General features: G+C 52.1%; 8 protein-coding genes across 8 annotated transcripts; 5 read left to right on the forward strand and 3 right to left on the reverse strand.

Moving 5' to 3' along the window:
* Positions 1–485: 485 nt before the first annotated feature.
* On the forward strand, positions 486–4,280 carry Z520_09043 (uncharacterized protein; the record flags this gene model as incomplete). The annotated part of the gene is made up of 1 exon (XM_016779539.1): positions 486–4,280. The coding sequence occupies one exon, from the start codon at positions 486–488 to the stop codon at positions 4,278–4,280; it is 3,795 nt and encodes a 1,264-aa protein (XP_016629250.1).
* Positions 4,281–5,137: 857 nt separating this feature from the next.
* On the reverse strand, positions 5,138–7,502 carry Z520_09044 (uncharacterized protein; the record flags this gene model as incomplete). Its single annotated transcript, XM_016779540.1, has 2 exons — positions 5,138–6,133; positions 6,183–7,502. The coding sequence occupies 2 exons, from the start codon at positions 7,500–7,502 to the stop codon at positions 5,138–5,140; spliced, it is 2,316 nt and encodes a 771-aa protein (XP_016629251.1).
* A 362-nt stretch (positions 7,503–7,864) lies between these two features.
* Positions 7,865–9,706, forward strand: Z520_09045 (uncharacterized protein; the record flags this gene model as incomplete). Its single annotated transcript, XM_016779541.1, has 2 exons — positions 7,865–8,018; positions 8,073–9,706. The coding sequence occupies 2 exons, from the start codon at positions 7,865–7,867 to the stop codon at positions 9,704–9,706; spliced, it is 1,788 nt and encodes a 595-aa protein (XP_016629252.1).
* Positions 9,707–9,951: 245 nt separating this feature from the next.
* Z520_09046 (uncharacterized protein) lies at positions 9,952–10,911 on the forward strand (the record flags this gene model as incomplete). Its single annotated transcript, XM_016779542.1, has 1 exon — positions 9,952–10,911. The coding sequence occupies one exon, from the start codon at positions 9,952–9,954 to the stop codon at positions 10,909–10,911; it is 960 nt and encodes a 319-aa protein (XP_016629253.1).
* A 348-nt stretch (positions 10,912–11,259) lies between these two features.
* Z520_09047 (uncharacterized protein) lies at positions 11,260–12,447 on the forward strand (the record flags this gene model as incomplete). The annotated part of the gene is made up of 2 exons (XM_016779543.1): positions 11,260–11,480; positions 11,574–12,447. The coding sequence occupies 2 exons, from the start codon at positions 11,260–11,262 to the stop codon at positions 12,445–12,447; spliced, it is 1,095 nt and encodes a 364-aa protein (XP_016629254.1).
* A 286-nt stretch (positions 12,448–12,733) lies between these two features.
* Positions 12,734–13,921, forward strand: Z520_09048 (uncharacterized protein; the record flags this gene model as incomplete). Its single annotated transcript, XM_016779544.1, has 3 exons — positions 12,734–12,899; positions 12,950–13,027; positions 13,080–13,921. 3 exons carry the CDS (start codon positions 12,734–12,736, stop codon positions 13,919–13,921), a joined length of 1,086 nt encoding a protein of 361 aa, XP_016629255.1.
* A 138-nt stretch (positions 13,922–14,059) lies between these two features.
* Positions 14,060–14,581, reverse strand: Z520_09049 (uncharacterized protein; the record flags this gene model as incomplete). The annotated part of the gene is made up of 2 exons (XM_016779545.1): positions 14,060–14,095; positions 14,165–14,581. The coding sequence occupies 2 exons, from the start codon at positions 14,579–14,581 to the stop codon at positions 14,060–14,062; spliced, it is 453 nt and encodes a 150-aa protein (XP_016629256.1).
* A 570-nt stretch (positions 14,582–15,151) lies between these two features.
* On the reverse strand, positions 15,152–16,873 carry Z520_09050 (uncharacterized protein; the record flags this gene model as incomplete). Its single annotated transcript, XM_016779546.1, has 2 exons — positions 15,152–15,826; positions 15,878–16,873. The coding sequence occupies 2 exons, from the start codon at positions 16,871–16,873 to the stop codon at positions 15,152–15,154; spliced, it is 1,671 nt and encodes a 556-aa protein (XP_016629257.1).
* Positions 16,874–16,970: the final 97 nt, after the last annotated feature.

Here is a 16,970-nt window from a genome sequence, read left to right on the forward strand (position 1 = left end):
CCCATGCGAGATGAAGATTGCCATGGCTGAAACATAGAAGTCCAAGAGGGGAATTGTGATGGCCCACCCCTTTTTGAGGAGGCGCTGTACAAGTAGATACCTACCTAGCGAAAAGCTATCTAGGTAGCTAAGGAAGATGGTGGCTGGCTGTGGTAGATATAGGTGAAGGCTAGGTGGGGCGTGACATGTTAGGCCGGTTGACGAGGGAGACGACGGAGATCTCTAACCCGACTCGGGCGAGCCGGTGGTGAGCACAGGGCGGCATCACCCTAAGCCGGAAACGGGGGCTGAAGCGCGAGCAGTTTTCATTCACCTTGGCGTTTATTGATCGCGACATTTGCGGAGAGACGCGTCGCAGGAACCTGCTGTTCCAAATCAACAGCGCAAAACATTCCGCAAAGTCCACTGTCATGGGACCCATCCTTCGACTCACATCTCACAACAACGCTCTCTGACCAGATGCGACTCAGACAACAGCCGCAGCCATGCTCAATCTCTACACTGAGACTGCCTTCCAAGTGACTTCAGCGACCGCAGACTCAGTGGTACACCTCCGAGTTCCGAGAAAGAATGGCTCCTATGACAAGTCCAAATCTTCTTCGACCCGATCTGAGTCTGGCCGAGCCTGGAGAAAAGACCAACAATCCTATTCCTCCCATGTCCTAGCCTCGCAAAGCTCGATATATTTCCGGTCGTCCAAAACGTATCCACGAACATTCTATTGGAAGGTGGTAAATAATGGAAGAGTGTTGCACATACAATGCGCGGATTTTGCGAGAAGCGAAGCGGATCTCAACGAGGCCTACTTTACTATCCAGTTCGAGTTCCAGGATCAGATCATCCCTCGAGGCGTAACGTTTGCCGATTCGGATAATCTCGATGAGATCAGCGCCTTTGTTTGTACCGACAAAAATGAGATCTTCAACTTACGAGTGCCTACGAGTGCGTTCCGCGACACGCGTGTCCTCCAGAGCGAAAACCTCGGCCAGTGGTGCCAGCCGCTCGACAGTTCAACGCTTGGCATAGATACCGTCTACCGCATTTATGCCAGCACCCCTCTGGTTGTGGTAATATCATTTGCTAGCGGAAGATTACAGAGGTTGAAGAGAAGGTCTGTACAGGACGGCTGGGAACAGGATAACTACGATGACCGGTCATGGGGCGCATCGATCAGAGGGCTCGTCAGGCGAGGGGGTTATCACGCTATCGAATTTGGTTCAATGCAACTGGATCCGAGAACCGCCCAGGCTATGGCCGTCTCTGCGGATGGGGATCTCCTCTTCACTGTATGTCTGAACCATACTTTGAGAATTTGGAACCTGAACAACGGGAGAATTGTTGCTACGAAAGACCTGCTGGGGGTAACCCGGGAGCCCAACGACAGAACCCACTTAAACCCGGCGGAAGACGCCTTCTTGCAGGTATTCAGAGATGACGAAGCGCTGAAATTTCCCACTGTCTTGACTTATAGTCCCCAAAAAGGTGGCCATTTCAAATTTTGGGACATCAAAGGAAGCCTCACAGACTCGCTCATTGTTGAAGACAGATATCCGGAGACGCCACTCAGCGCTCCAGACCCGGATCCGTCAGGGAACACTGTCTGGTCTGTGGTTGGATTCAAACTCGATCCAGGCACTAATTACGGTTCAGCTCAGCTCTGGGTGCTTTGGCGGAATCACAACTACCACCAGCTGTATAACTGTCAACTCGAATTAGGCAGCTTGGCAAGCTCATGGAATTCAAGCTGGGTGAAATGCGACGCAAAAGTGTCCGCTAAAACAGTCCCTCCGGAGTTTGTCAAAGGTGATCAGCAAGATCCAGCTTCCAAATGGTTAGACTTCTTCTTCCATCCTGGCCGCTACTCGGAGGCAGCCCTCGACACGGCATTATCCATATACGAGGATGCGACTTCGGCGAAGTTGACCGCTTCTCAAAGGGAAGCTCCCTTGAGACAACGCATGTGTACCACAGTGGCGGCTAGCATCGCATTGCGGAAGTATGGTGAATCGGAGATGGACTTTGACCGATTCTGCATCGACACTGATGCCCAATGGCGCAACTTCTACAGAATAGCTGAAAATGTCAATGACGACCGCAATGCCCCGCTTGCACTGGCCTATGATGCATTCAGCAAGATGGTGTGGATTACCATGACGGACAAATGCTGTGCGGTTCGGGAATGCAGCAAGTTCGAACTCTTCCAACAGAATGAACTTGGAGACATAAAAGATCTCGAAGCCACGACTGCTCGATTATGGCCTCACCGAAAGGTCAGTTCTGACGACGGAGAACCCTTCCTTGACCTGGCTATCTTGATCTCGGCATCGAGAACGTTCAGGGAATCGTTTCCTTCCGATTTTGCTCAAGATCTCGCCCTCGCTATCGAAGAAGATTTGTCGATCGGGTCCGATTATATGACCCCTACACGAACACTCAGTATCTATGATAATACAGGGTTTGGCGACGCTGTATCGAATGATACTTTCGAAAGACTTCAGGCTGATCTTTCTCCTTTGGGTGGCATCTCCGCCCTGAACAACGAAACTTTTTTCGGGGTTTTGGACCTCTTCGCCCCTAAGAGTAGGAGAGCGAAAAGCGCCTTGAGGAATACCGTGTTCGGAAATTTTCTATTGTCTGCTGGCGTGCTCGACTTTTTGTTCTCCCAAAAACAAGCGCTCATGGATCTTCTTGCTCTGGCGGTCTTTGTGGAGGGAGAGTTGAGTCAAGAGGAGGTGAAATCGACAGTATTTGACGCGTCTGAACTATATGACCATATTGCACCCCTTCTTCGGCTGTGTAATCGCAATCTGTGGCTAGCATCGCACTCAAGATTGGTCCCATTGGAGATCCTCGGCACCGATGGAAACCCGAATGCCTCTCGTCAACGCTCTGATACTGGTGCTGATGACAAAAGACAGGTTACCATCATGGAGGACACGCTAAGCAAAGCCGTCCGACCACAACCTGCCGTCGAGAAACCACTGATGTATCTGATCACAGATCAGCTGTCAGAGATTGACGATTGGGCTTCTGGAAAAGATACATTGGATGCAGAAGAAGGTGCAGTCTATCTCCAATGTGACCTGCTTGTACAGGGTGAACTCGACCTTGCAACGGAGTTTCTACAATACCAGCCCTCGACGTCCTGGTCAAGTTATGTAAAAGGACGTCTGGCTACTGCGAAAGGCGAGTACGACGTGGCGGCGCATTATTTCCGGAAGGCATCATATGGTCTAGCGTGCGGAAAAGCAGTTGGAAACCTGGTTGCCCTTTCAGCAGGGCTATTGTCCATTATTGAAGCAGGGTATTTCTACAACGGACTGCCCGTTTACCTGCATCATATTACGAACCTTTTCGAGTCTGCAAATGCATACAACGAAGCGGCTCAGTTTGCTCATTTGACGTTGGAATCACTGCACACTGGACAGAAGGAACCACTTCCTAACTTCCGAGCCGAAGTGCTGTCGAGATTGGTCACTGCAGAGCTCAAGCTATCTAGGTTCGATCGCGCCTATAGTGCCTTGGTCCAGCTGCCTGACCAGGCATTGCAGCGATCATCAGTGACTGCCCTGATCAATTCAATACTGAGGTCGAGTGGATCTGTTTTCGGACCTGAAGGCGTGGTACGGACCCTTCAGTCTCTTCCTTGGGCTATGTATCCTCAACTCGCACGACACATGGATTCATACCTCGTTTCCCTCGCAAAATCCCAGTTGGTGTCATCGAGCTTGACTTCAGACAACGGCAAAGTCGACTATCTCAGCATCATGCACTCCATCCGCATTTCTCAAAAGGACTATCGTGGCGCGCTTACTGTCCTCTATGACCGACTCAAGTTGATCCGCAAGTCTGGGCGGGCTCGACATGATCCAAAAGCTACAGCATTGAGGCATGTCTTGCTTGCTCTCATCAATCTCATGGCCTGCATGGCACCGGACGAAGCGTATATTCTTGTCGAAACCGAGGACAGCAAGGCAGCTCGGAATTTGACACACGGAGAAGACAACAACGTGCAAGACGAAGGATTCATGATGAAGATGAGCAAGCGACGGCGCGTGATCATCACGCTCGAAGACTTGCGGAAAGAATATCAGGCAATTCTGGATAGGTGTAGTCGGATCGAGCGTGGAGATTTCGGATTTGAGATAGATGGGGACGAGGAGAGCGAAGACGAAGAGGCCGACGACATGATGGCGGATCAAAGCCAATCGAGATTGAATCTATCAAAAAGTTCTTCGAGAAATGGGTTCAGTGGTGGAGAGGATGCAATGGAATATTGAACGCTTTGAGCGGCATATTTGCACGGAAATGCTTGAGCATTGTCTACCAGGAGGTGTCTTTATGCCACGTGTAAACTGCGAGACCTGGGCTGGGGGTTAGGAAAAGGAGAACATTTCAATCGAGCCTCGATAAAGACAGACCATCCTTACGGCGAAGTGCTCGCAACGGTCGGTGTGGTGATGGCTTAAGAGTAATCCAGATAGGTGACCCGGATCCAAAGTCAAGTTTATTCAGATTAAATTGCATCGCGTCCGCTGCTTTCTCCTCATCTTTGAATGTCCGAGCATAGGTACTATGTAGGAGACATGAATAAAGCAGGCAAAGCAGGCGTGTTCTGGGGAGTCTTTGTGTCCTTCGCCGACTGGTCTCGCCGGTCCTGAGCGCGTCGCTCACGAACGAAAGTCCCGTGAGCATAAGCATTAGACTCCTGGCCATGGGAGCCAAGTAGATGATGGTCATCAAGACCGACTAAAGCGGTTCTGCGGCGCAAGAAGCTATGGGGATGGAGAAGATGTGCGTACAGATTAGTCTGAAGAAGCCATTCATCCCGAGCAATCAGATAATACCATTTGAATTTTGAAGAAGTAGACGCTGGAATCCTTCGTGATTAGAAGCCTGAGATGCAGGGCTCTACGTACCTAACAGGATGCATAATTCTCAAAAGTCGCGGTTGGGGAGCAGACAACTTGAAGCTTGCCTCAAGTGTTCTATCCGAGAGAACCAGTCTATCCTGCGCGTGCAGAGAGTAGCAGAGGACAAACCTGCTGTGAGTCCCCAGTAATAAGGAAAGGCGCAAAAAAAGCCATGACTGACTGACCTGGTGGAATCTCCTTTGCCAGCTATCTCCCCTGACGCCTCAATCCTCCTCGATCTCTCCTTCCTCGCTTCCCGAATGCACTCCGCTCGGTTCCGGGACTTGAAGCATTTCACTGTCCTTGTCTTTTTTGACCGACGACGGTTCGGGCGTCTTGCTCTTCGCCTTCTCGCGCGACCGCGATCTTCTCTCTCGACGATTCCGCTTTGCGCTACGCCGTCCACTCTCAACGCTGTCTTCACTTCCCTCCCTTCTTCGTCGTCGATCGCTGCCCGTGATGCTCCTTGATTCTTCGCCGTAATTGAGTTCGTCTCTGCTGCTGCGCGGTTCGGCTCGTGTACGATATAGACGCTCTCGTTCTTCTTCTCTCTCGCGCCGTTCACGCTCGTAAGCACTCATACGTCGGGTTGGAGGTGTTCTGTCACGATCGAGGCGGCCGTGCCTCTCGTCGCGTTCTCTTCGCTCCCGAGGGTGCGAGGGTGGGGGGCTGAACCCACTCGCCTTTCTGTATTGTTTTTCCCGAGCTGCCTGTGCCTTGCGGCGATCTGCCTCGTAAGCATCAGGCTCTGGAGTCTTAGAGAGTCGGCCGTATCTAGTTTCACCACGATGGCCGTTTCGATGATCTCGATCATCACCTCGTCTAGAATGCCTCCGTTCTCGGTCCTTGTCGGCGTCTTCTTCCTTTTCTTTCAGCCGCTTGACCACCTTGTCGAAGGCAGACTTCCTCAGTTCTTCGCTTTCAACAGCATGATACTCATCTGTCTTCTCCACTCGTGCCTTGATATCCTCCCAAGAGTCAGTAATGCGAACTGGGGGTTCCAGGTGCTTGATCCTTGAGCGCAGCGCGTCCACGGCACGACGCTGATGGCGGTCTGCAGCGTGCTTTTCGTCCTCACTTCTACGCACCACCTTGTCATGTAGACGCTGGAAAATGAGCTGCAGGGCGTCTCGATCGATATTGGCTGTTCGTCGATCAGCAAGCATGACATCAAGAAACTCGTCGAAGGAAGTTCTAGGTGTGACTTCATATCGTTTGTCCTGCACGTGGTTAGCATACGCTACGTGGATTCAAGAGTCTGTAGCCTACCTCGAGCACATCATACACATCGTTTCTCCTTCCTCGAAGAGCCCTCTCTTCCTCCTCGACCATGTCCCAGAACAAATCCAAAGGTGTTGAGCCGGACTGACCCAACATTGCAACATACCTCGGGTCTTCTTCGATTTCGGGCAATATGGTCATCCACTTGGTACCCGCCTTGATCTTGCCTTGACCTCTCAAGCTTTGGAGCAGTTCCACGAACCTATCGCGGTTCTGTCTTTCGCGTCTTGCTTTGGTGGCTTTTTGCTGCTGACGTGCATCATTGAAAGTCCTCTCGAGCGATTTGATATGGTTCTCAAAAGCCGTCAAAACATCTGACTTACTCAGAAGCTTGAATTTCTCATCTGACAGTATCCTCTCGTTGGACTGAAGAATCTCCTGGGCCTGCGACCATCTGGTGTAAGGCTCCAAGTCGAGGGCTTTGAGAATCGCAACCAGGTCATCCAGCGCTGACTTGCGGGCGGCGGCTTCCTGCTCGATATGCTGTTTCTTAAGCTCGATAATGTATTCTTCGAAAAGTTGCTTACGCTCATCTTCGCTGTCAGTGGATCGAAATACGGTCTCACCCTCTATGATGGGCCGGATTGTTTTCCATCGACTGTAGTGTTTGATCTCGGGGTGTGTTCTCAACATGTTACCGAAATCTGTGCGTAGCTTAGCCAGCCTTTCTTTGGCTTTTTCCCGTTCTTGTTGCCGAACCTCGACCGCATATTTCTCGAAAGCTGCCTTCCTGTCCTTGGGGTCTTTCAAGGCTCTATATTGAGGATCTTTGATGGTCGCCCGCATCGTCTGTTCCCAAGTCCAATCAGGCTGGACGTTGGACCGTCGCAGGAGTTTCATAAATGCAGCCTCCGCCTCTTCAAAGCTGGAGTAGTCCGGCACCACCTCCTTCGTGAGGGACGGCACCGAGAGCGCGCTCTCAGGCCGAGGTTTCGAATCGAAGGGCGTGTGATCATCTCGTTCGCGCGCGTGAGCGTAGGATGAAAGGGCAGTAGTTCCGCCGGCGACGAAGGCAGGGGGTTGCTGAACCGGTTTAGGAGGAAGTTGGACGGAATTGAGGGCGTCTCGATACTGTTGTGGCATGTCCCATACCGTCTGCTTGGTCTCCGAGTTCGAGTAATACTTGCGGCCTTCGGGAGTGGTGTATTCTTTCCATGGCTGAGACGCAAGCGCTTTTTCCAGCGGAGTCATGAGATCGGTGGGTTTGGTCCATTTTGTCTCCTTAGTGACGGTGTGGTAGTAGTAGGTGCGCCCATCGGGGGCGCGCGCTTCTCGCCATTGTCCTGGTGTTGATGGAAGCCCATTCATTTTTTGCGCGTCAAATGTGTTGACCGGACATACGAGTAAAAATAGCGACGATAACAATAAGGAGCGACAGGCCCAAGTTGGACATTGATTGTGGAGGATGATGAGCTGCGGTAACTGGGAAATCGCAGGGATTAATAGTGAGAAGGTGGAAGTTGAAAAATCCAAGCCAATCATTACATAAGCCGCTCGACCACAGTGGCATCAAGTCCATAGAAGCCACTTCACCGTGTGTCTTCGTAAACGATTGATGAGCACCGCCATTCCTTCAGTCAAGCAACGGACGATGACACCGGGGTTCTGTATCTTCGAGTAGTCACACGAAGGCATGTCTGACAAGGACTTCGCCAGGTCAACCTCCCAAGATGGAAGCTGAACTTTACAAATCCGCCCTGGTGGATGCAATTATCCCATCGGACACAGTCACCGATGTCTCTGAGATTCTACAAGCAGGGGCAGAGGCCCAGAATGAATCCAGCCAGCTTCTCGTCATAGAGGAAAGAGATCTACTCTTTTTCGGTATGTTCAGCCCAAGTCGTCAAAGGAATTCTGTCTTACTCATCCCCAGATCAGATGAAAGGTTGAGGACGCTGGCGGTCATACGGCTGCCTCATTGCGACGAAGCTGTCTTGGAGTCGTTTCTATCACAACTCTCTTTCAAGATTGACGTGTGGGCCATCGAGGAGTCTCCGGGCAACGAACAAAATACACCCAACGCAGCCCCTCCTAGAGACCTAGTTTATTCGGCCGAGTCGATTCAGAAAAATGAACCTATCGTCCTGGCCAGCGAGACTGCAAACCGCGGCCAGACCTTAACACTTGTCTGGGAAATCGAAATCCTCCTCAACCGACCCAGATTTCGCGTTCCTCAGCCTGCCATCATTCTGATCCCTTCCGCCACCGTCACTGCTCCTCAACGAGATGAAATCGACAAGAATGACGATCTCAAACCCTTTCAGCCTCTGGAAGCAAACGCACTTGAGCCCATGCGTTTTCTCCCAGGGCTTAGGGATAGTCCTCCGTACCTTGCTGCTTCGAGACTGGAACGAGTACTCCCCATGACGACAACTCACAGGCACCGAGTCCATCTCCAACATGTTCCGTCTAGGCGGCATAGAGCAGTACCTGCGACAATGTCACGGATACGGTATCAAAAGGTGAATGCTTACACCACAACTCCCGCAACTGTCGCTCTCCTGGACGTGGATATCATCCCGTTTGTGCGAGTTGCCGCAACAATTGAGCATGTTGATCTCTCCCTGAAGAATGGGAGTACTGAGACTTTGATGCCCGGATTTCTGCCCATGCAAGCCCGCTCAGGGGACTGCATAACATTCCTTTATAGACTCCATCAAAAGCTAGGCCCGAATCGAACCCCTGGATTTGGACTCGTCAACCCAAACATTGACGTCCTGTCCATTGGGATCAGGCTAGCGATCCAGTTGAGTGAGAAGTGCCATCCATTTCTCGTCATGAATTGGACTACCAACGTCGATTTCACTCCAGTCCTAAACCCATCGTTCGGCCCTCCTTCACAATCCATACAACGGCCAAATCGGCCGACAAGTCTCCCGGTTCACCCTGACAGTGGTGGAGCAGCGTCCGTGGCCGCTGTTAGCACCAGCCTACAACCAGCTGTTGAGTTCGATTCGAGGAGTGGAGTGTCAATATCTTTCACAGCTCCTGATATTCCGGTGCGAGTTGGCGAACCATTCGCGTGGAAGGTCCTCGTCGTGAACAACTCTGCAAAGATGGCCAAAATCGCCATCATTCCCCTACCTCGGATTCAACGTCAAGCTACTCAAACCCAAATGCTCGCCAAACGGCACGCACCGAAGTCATCTACTGCGTCCTTCCACCCAAGCGAGCGGCGACACACCAAAGAGGGCGAGGACATTGATATCGCACAGGCAATTGTCGACGAGAACGTCGTCTATGCCATGCACCACTCCTACCCAGTTCCACCGGAAACCGATTTGCTGGCCTTGACAGCGGAGTTGCGGATTGGTCCTTTGGCTCCTGACCAGTGCCATGAGAGCGAGATTCAGATGGTCGCTTTTGAGGTCGGGACACTGCGAGCCGACGCGATGCGAGTGGTAGATCTAATCAGAGAAGTGGAGGAAGGTGCTGCGGCAACGGGGGTCTTGGCCGATATCAGGGATTTGCCCGATATTGTCGTTGTGAAGGCGACGAGCGAAAGAGATTGACATCAATGTGGCTCGGCAACGGAGGGCCCGAAGCGCACAAGAAACCCATCAACAGGCAGCCGCAATTCTTGGATTTTCTATACGAAGATTGATCCTGTCCAAGCCGAGAACAGCGTTCTATGTTTGGGATTTGACGAATTCGCCCAGCCTGCACCGTTACTCCCTGCGAATCTGCCTTGCGCTTTGGACCAATCACGATCGGCCTCAGCAATCCAGTCCAGATATGGGATTCCGAATACGATGACATGGCCAGCTATGAAGCCAACAACCGCAGGCTTGCTTGGGATGTTAGGAGCATAAAGGTTCTGGGTCACCCGCATCTTCAAGTAGGTGTCTGTCGTTTAGGTTTTCAGAGCTTAGGAGAGCGAAAGTTTTGGGACGCCACTGTCAGTCAATTTCTTTATCTGCGATTTGAATATACGTCGAACCACAACGGAATGACCGCACAATACTTTGAGTACAAGCATGAGTTGCCGACCTCGACAGAGAAGGCCCTTGCAGTGAATGCCAAACCTGCGGCAGCCTCCCTCTTCTCCAGTGCCTCGCGCGCCACCACCCTTCTCGACCCTGACAACTTCCGCGCCGGCACAATCCTGCATATTTCGGCTCGTGGAATTGGCGTGCTCCGATTCCCAGGCCCTTGCTCAGAGCTCAAAACTCAAGTCTTCCATGATGATGGGAGTTTGGCATATACCTCGACGAAAGCAAAGCGATGTTCAGGGGATGCAGTGCTCAACCATCCAAAGCTAGGCGACTTGATAAGCACGTCATACTTCTTTGGTCCCAGGCGCGGACCTGAATTGAGGTTCATTCAAGGTCAAGCGGGGATAGGCGGCGACTCTGTCAAAATAAAAGTTTGTGGAAAGCTGGGTTCTCGGTCCACAAGCTTCACCGCTCCAGACGGGCGTACATTTGAATGGAGCTACACACATATAAAGGATACCTTGGGCAAGAAAGTCAATATCATTGCACTGCGCCAAAAGGAAGCAGGAACCATTCTGGCGCAGTTGGTCAGATCGGACGGTACACGGACCGAGGGTACTTCCAAATGCACTGCTGGGAATGGCGGGCAACTCATACTGGAGCAGGAAGCGACAAGCCAGCTAGATGAGGCCATGATCGTGGCCACATGCTTGGTGATTTTGAAGAAAGAGATTGATCGGAGGCGATGCTTGCAGATGATAGTGCTCGCGGGGGTTGCTTAGCTTTAGCATAGTTGCAGTAGCGGATGCTGATATGTATTTCTCTGAGTTGCCACACAATACAACTTCATTGACCCCGTCCAGATCTCCGTACTATGGCAGGATAATTGGTGTATGAATCGGAGGCCATTCGTAGAAGAACGGAAGCACACGAAGGCAGAGGCGTGATGGACAAGATTGTGTGATCCGCCGTAGGTGAAGTACTCGCTCGTCGCCTCTCGCTCCTCAGACGCATAGGAAGCGCAATTCGTAGAAGACCACCTCCACGCACCTCGTAGTCCTGTGGCTCATTCGTCCCTCAAGGTTGTCACACTTCGATTCAGCACAGGATGACTTGAAATGCCCTGCGACATGTCGCGCAAACGCCGCAATACGTCCTCTCCCGAGCCGGATGAGTCTCCCCCCATCAAACGCCAATACAGGAGCGATTCCGAGGATGAAGAGGCGGACGAAGTCCCGTATTTCGACCAGTCTAGCGGCCAGACCGGTGCGTTTCCCGGACTTGGGGAGGACAAGGGTGAATTATTCTATGGGCCTGCGAATGATGGAGTCGATTATCTGAGGATGGTGCGGTGAGTCTTCCCCGTTATATATCAGTCGCATGTCACTGAGTGTCGGGCATTCCAGGTCGAGGACAAGGGCTGATACGTGATAACGTGTCTCAGGTCGGAAGCGAAGGGCGTCCCTTCTATTCTAACTGCACAGTTACCGGCCACACATCTGGATGAACACGAGGAGACGGAGGAGACGGGACAAGGCGGGTATTACTACGATGGCACATATACTGCAATCAACCAAATTCTCGTGACGGTTGAAGCAAACCCGCGCTTCCCACCTGCTCAAGTCCAATACTACGACTCACTCCTCGCGCATTTCAGACTGGTCCGCGCCACGCTAAGATGCCTACCACCTCTTCCAGCTGTTGAAGCACTTCGTCCCTCACAATTCATATCATTTCCAGAAAACAATCGAAAGGTGCGGAAGCAGTGGGAAGAGCACATGTTGTCTACGGACCCGGATCCCGTTCAGGTTGCCTGTATGGAGACAGATACTGTTGTGGAATTGGTCAGGTTTCTTTCGGCAAAGCTGGGCAAGATGCTGGACACGAGGGACCCTGTGAGGATAACGAGAATTGGAGCTTGGGTGTGGGCAGTCCTAGGGAAGTGCCGAGATCTGGGGGAGTTGTCGAGCGAGGAAGTGGGAGACATTCGAGGTTTGGCGCAGAGGGCGCTTCGGTTACAGGAGATAGGAGACGAACGGCATGGGCCGGGCGAGGACGAGGATCAGGATGAGGAAGAGGATGAGGACGAAACCCAGGACAAGAAGGAGGTTCTAAGGGAAAATGTTGATACGAATAATCCCCCTGAAGAGACGCCGACGCTCAAAAATGGGGATGGAAAGGCAGAGCTTGTTGAAAGCATTGAGGATTCAAGTCGACAAAAGTGTGACAGGGTGCTCTTGGACATGATAGTCACGATTGTCGGCGAGGTTTACGGCCAGAGGGACTTGCTGGACCTTCGAAGCCAATGGACTGACTGATGACAAGTGAGATGAAGTGAAATGGAAATTGAGACATCTCTTCCAAAGAGTACGTATCCCTTCTAAATCCAGCAAAGGGAAACCGCACCCACTGGGTCTCAGGCGTCGTCTGTCTCACAGCAAACAAGCCTCTTGCTGCCGGTACCCGATCCTGGATTTGACACTTGTGTCCATCTGTCAACAGCATCTTCTGTGGGTGTGCAACCTTGAGTTGCCTTGTTCCCTCACCACAACCATGCTATTTACCTCCCTCGTCCTCTTCATTCCAACCATCCTTCGGCGAGCCATGGCGGATTACAACCCGGATATCTCCAACGGTACCTGCTACTACTACGACGGCATGGAGGCCGATTCCAGGTATATCCCTTGCGGGAATGCCGCCCTCGGCCACAAGTCATGCTGTGAGAGTCTGGATATGTGCCTATCGTCGCACGCTTGCTATAATGGTCAATGTAAGAATCACTCTTTGCCGCCTGGGGATTCTCGCACTGATTATATTTAGACGGCGTCACATATTTGGCTGGCTGCACGGATTCTAGTTACGATGACCCGGTCTGTCCAGATAAAGGAGAGTTTCAAGGTAGAGAAAGAAATGCGCATCCTGTCCGTCCCACACTTTTTGACTCCTGCAGGGCAACAATGGGCCGGGTTGGTCTACTGCAATGGCACTTCGAATGAATGGGTTGCGTGCGAAGATGAAGGCAGCACAGTTACCACTCCATCACCTTGCTGGTGTCCCGATACCGATTCGAGGACCGTGGCTTTCACCGATTCCTCCGTCCTCACGAATATCATGTCCTTGCCAGCGACCTTGGGCGGCAGTGTCACCTGGAAAGACGCCGATGCATACTCATCTGAACATTCTCTCACTTCGACACTTGATTCCTCAGATACCGATACCACCACTTCAACCTCCATTTCCAATTCAGTGACTAGCGCAACCGTTCTTATGTCACCCGCATCTACCAGTTCCGCAGCAACCTCTACCCTGCCTTTACCTTCCACCTCTTTTCAGACCTTCTCTGCACCGGCGGCCACCTCAACAGTCACGCCTGGCGACTCCGGCTTGAGCACAGGACAAAAGATAGGAATATCATTTGGAGCAGTGGGTGGAGCAGCGATAGCGTTGGTTTTTGCCTGGCTATTATGCACGTCGTTCCGCCGACGAGCAAAGAGAAGACAGAAAGAGAAGGGATCAGCGCCAATGAGGGAACCCACGCTACCGCAGGTGGAGAGGAGGCCGAGTGACGCAGAGATGAGGAGTCCGGCGTGGTCAGGTCACAAGTCAGAACTTCCCGCGGACGAGAGTGTGACCAATGCCTCGCCAGCACCTCGATACCAGGACCTTCCGACGAGACCGCAGAGTGCGGAAGTAGAGGGCAGCCCGGTGAGAATGTCGCCTACAAGACCTACGCAAGACGGTGGATTAAGGGTGCCCGGTCGGAAAGGAACGTACTACGAGATGGCCGGATAACACGCAGACGAAGCTAGACACTTAGTGCTCTTTACGCGAATCATGGTGAATATGATTAGGAGAGTGCTCGAAAGGGGATCTTGCAAAGCTGCTCACATGAATATTCTTCACAGTTCGCACTTCTTCGTTCTCCCCATCCTAATCCTTTGCGGCATTTGCGACAGGTGCCGAATCCTACGATTTCACATTAGCTCCAGCCTCCCTGCCCGATAAACCCACCTCGGACACACAGTAGTAACTTACCAAATAAACCTGATAGTGCTTAAACCTCAACTCCTTGCCCTCATACTCGGCCAACACCGCTCTCGCCGCCCACTCCAAAGTCAGCTGCTTCCCATTCTTCAACCCGTAATCCACACTACCATACAACATACACTCCAGACCCGCGTCGCCTTCTCCAAACGGGAAAATCTTATGCAAGTGGTGCTTCCTGCTATGAATCGGCCCGTTCCACAGCCCCTTCCGAAGCTCCAAGACCTGATCGTACCCCTTGACGGACTTCGAGCCCATTACGAAGTCGGCGTCCGGAAGGAAGGAATCCGCATAGTCGTCGTGTGCTGTCGGGTTGTCCGAGACGGAGTAGAAGCGTTCGAAGAAGGGGATGATCCGGGGATCGACTTTGGAGGCGAGAGACGGGGGAATTTGCCCTGTGTACGTCATGTTCGAACTGGATGTGTCGAAGGAGGATCGGGAAGAAAAATTGAGCAGCCTGAGAAGCGGGGGCTTACTGAGGTAGCGTGTAAAGGAAAACTATCTAAAGAGAGACGAGAAGAAAATGAGGCAAGAAGTGAGGTATAGTGAATGGATATCATATACTTCGTCCAAGTGAAGCCGTTCGAACCGGCCCCCACCCCCTCCCTCCTCCGGCCCCGGCTCGGGGTCGCGGACCGGATAATGCCCCCGAGAGTCAAGGCTACGTCGTACGAGGTACATACAAAGATATTCCGTAGGTACCCGCCACAAGGCTGTGGCGTGTAGATTTGGCGAAGTATCCAAAGCGTCTCGAATCCTGCAGCTCCTCTGCACCACATTTTGTCCAAAGATTTCGATCTACCTTGGTTCATCCCGCGCCATGCGGTTGTTCCGTCTCTATTTCTCAATTTCCTCGGCCTGACATAGCTTCTCCAAGCAAATGGATCTTGGACTCCCACCTCCCGGCGAGGCACCGCCCACTCCGAAATTCCACCGACCCATCCATGCAAGCCGTACACGGAATATAGGTAAGAAAGTCTAAGGTCTCAACCTCTGCGGATCTCTAGGGAAGGGTGTCGCCTGCCTCACGTTATCCAAGCCCAGGAAGAACATGACGATACGGTTCAGACCCAATCCGCCACCCGCATGAGGCCGACACCCCTGCCTGAAGGCATTGACGTAGTCCTGAAACCCCTCTGCGTTCGGGTCGACTCCTTTGCTCCTCATCGACGCTTCCAGCTCTGTGGCATCATTGATACGTTGGGCACCGGACATGATCTCTTCGCCCCGCATGAAAAAATCATAGGAATTGGACAATTTCGGATCTGTCGGGTGCGGTTTCGTGTAGAACGGCCGGACCACCATGGGGAACTCGTCCAGCACGTAGAAATCTGTGTCGTACTTTTCCCTGATCAACTGTCCCAGTCTCTTCTCCTGGGCTGTCGTCAAATCTGTGACGTAGTTATCTTGTTCGGTGGTGTCCACCCCGGCATCTTTCAATATCTTGATTCCCTCGAAATACTTCAATCGTAAAGCTTTGCCGTCCTTGATTCGGAAATCTCCTGCGCGGGGGAAGTACTTTTGCACGACGGCAATTTCGTCCTTGAAGCGAGATTGGAGCTCGTGCACAATGAAGACGATGAGGTTCTCGGCAAAATCTAACACTTCGTGGTAGTGGTGATTGAAGACCATCTCAAAATCGAGACCGGTGAACTGGAGTACAGTTAGCACTTGCTCCCAAAGGGGGTGAGTTGAAAGCCATACCTCGGTCAAATGTCGATGAGTATTGCTGTTCTCCGCTCGAAAGACCGGACCAATCTCAAAGACACTCTCACAGTCTCCAGCAATAAGCATCTGCTTGTGCAGCTGCGGAGACTGGGCAAGAAATCCGCTTTTGCCAAAATAGTTGTTCACCTCAAAAACTCCAGAACCGCCCTCCGTTGCCGCGCCTAGAAGCTTGGGGGTGTTGAACTTGCGGGAACCGGATTTGCGCATGAATTCTTCGAATAAGCCTTCTACGCCGGAGGAGATGGTGAATATGGCTTGGTTGCACTCTGTTTGTAGATCGATCACCCGGTTGTCAAGACGGGTTTTCAAAGTGACGATAGGAGCCCCCTCAGCATCAACTGCGGGCCCTTCTTCTTCTCCTGTTATTGATGGTGGCGGTGGTCGTTCCGCATCTTTCACTTGCATAGGGATCTGTTCGGCGGCGGAGGCGATTAGGTAGATCTTTGTGACGTGCAGTTCGAGGTTGCTGATTGAGGCCGACGCCACGGGAGGGTCGGGCTTCTTGACTATACCTGAGACGCGGACGAAAGAATTGACGTTGACACCCACGGCCCATTTCACCATCTGCCTGGACACAGCTTCCCCTGCCGCTGCAACGACAGCTTGGATGGTTTTACCTTGCTGACGCAACATGAGGAATGCTAATTTTGCACTCTGACTTCTGGAGTTGTGGATTCGGACGATCACGGTAACTTCTTTGTCGACATGCTCCTCTCCCAGCTTCTTGAGGTGCGTGATCTCGGGGTCGTCTTGCGGTAATGTGCCATATTTGTCCTTTGCTGTGTCTTCAGACGCCTGCACTTGTTGTGCGGCTTTCTGTTCCGCCTCCTTTGCCTTTGCCGCAGCCTTCTTTGCGGCTTTTTCTGCGTCCTTCTGCGCTTTCTTCAATGCATTCTTCGAGGGTGCGCCCTCCGCAGACACGTTAGGGTTGTCTTTCGCATGTGTCGGTAAGGCAGCTTCCTTATTCTCCATTTTGGTCCGAGTGTTGTAAGCCCGAGAAGAAAAGACAATGAAGGTGACTGCGGCAGAATTTGAGAGGGCGCTGGTGGCACGACAGTGTGGAATTGAG

This window comes from Fonsecaea multimorphosa, assembly GCF_000836435.1.
Source record: "Fonsecaea multimorphosa CBS 102226 unplaced genomic scaffold supercont1.22, whole genome shotgun sequence".
NCBI classification, from domain to species: domain Eukaryota; kingdom Fungi; phylum Ascomycota; class Eurotiomycetes; order Chaetothyriales; family Herpotrichiellaceae; genus Fonsecaea; species Fonsecaea multimorphosa.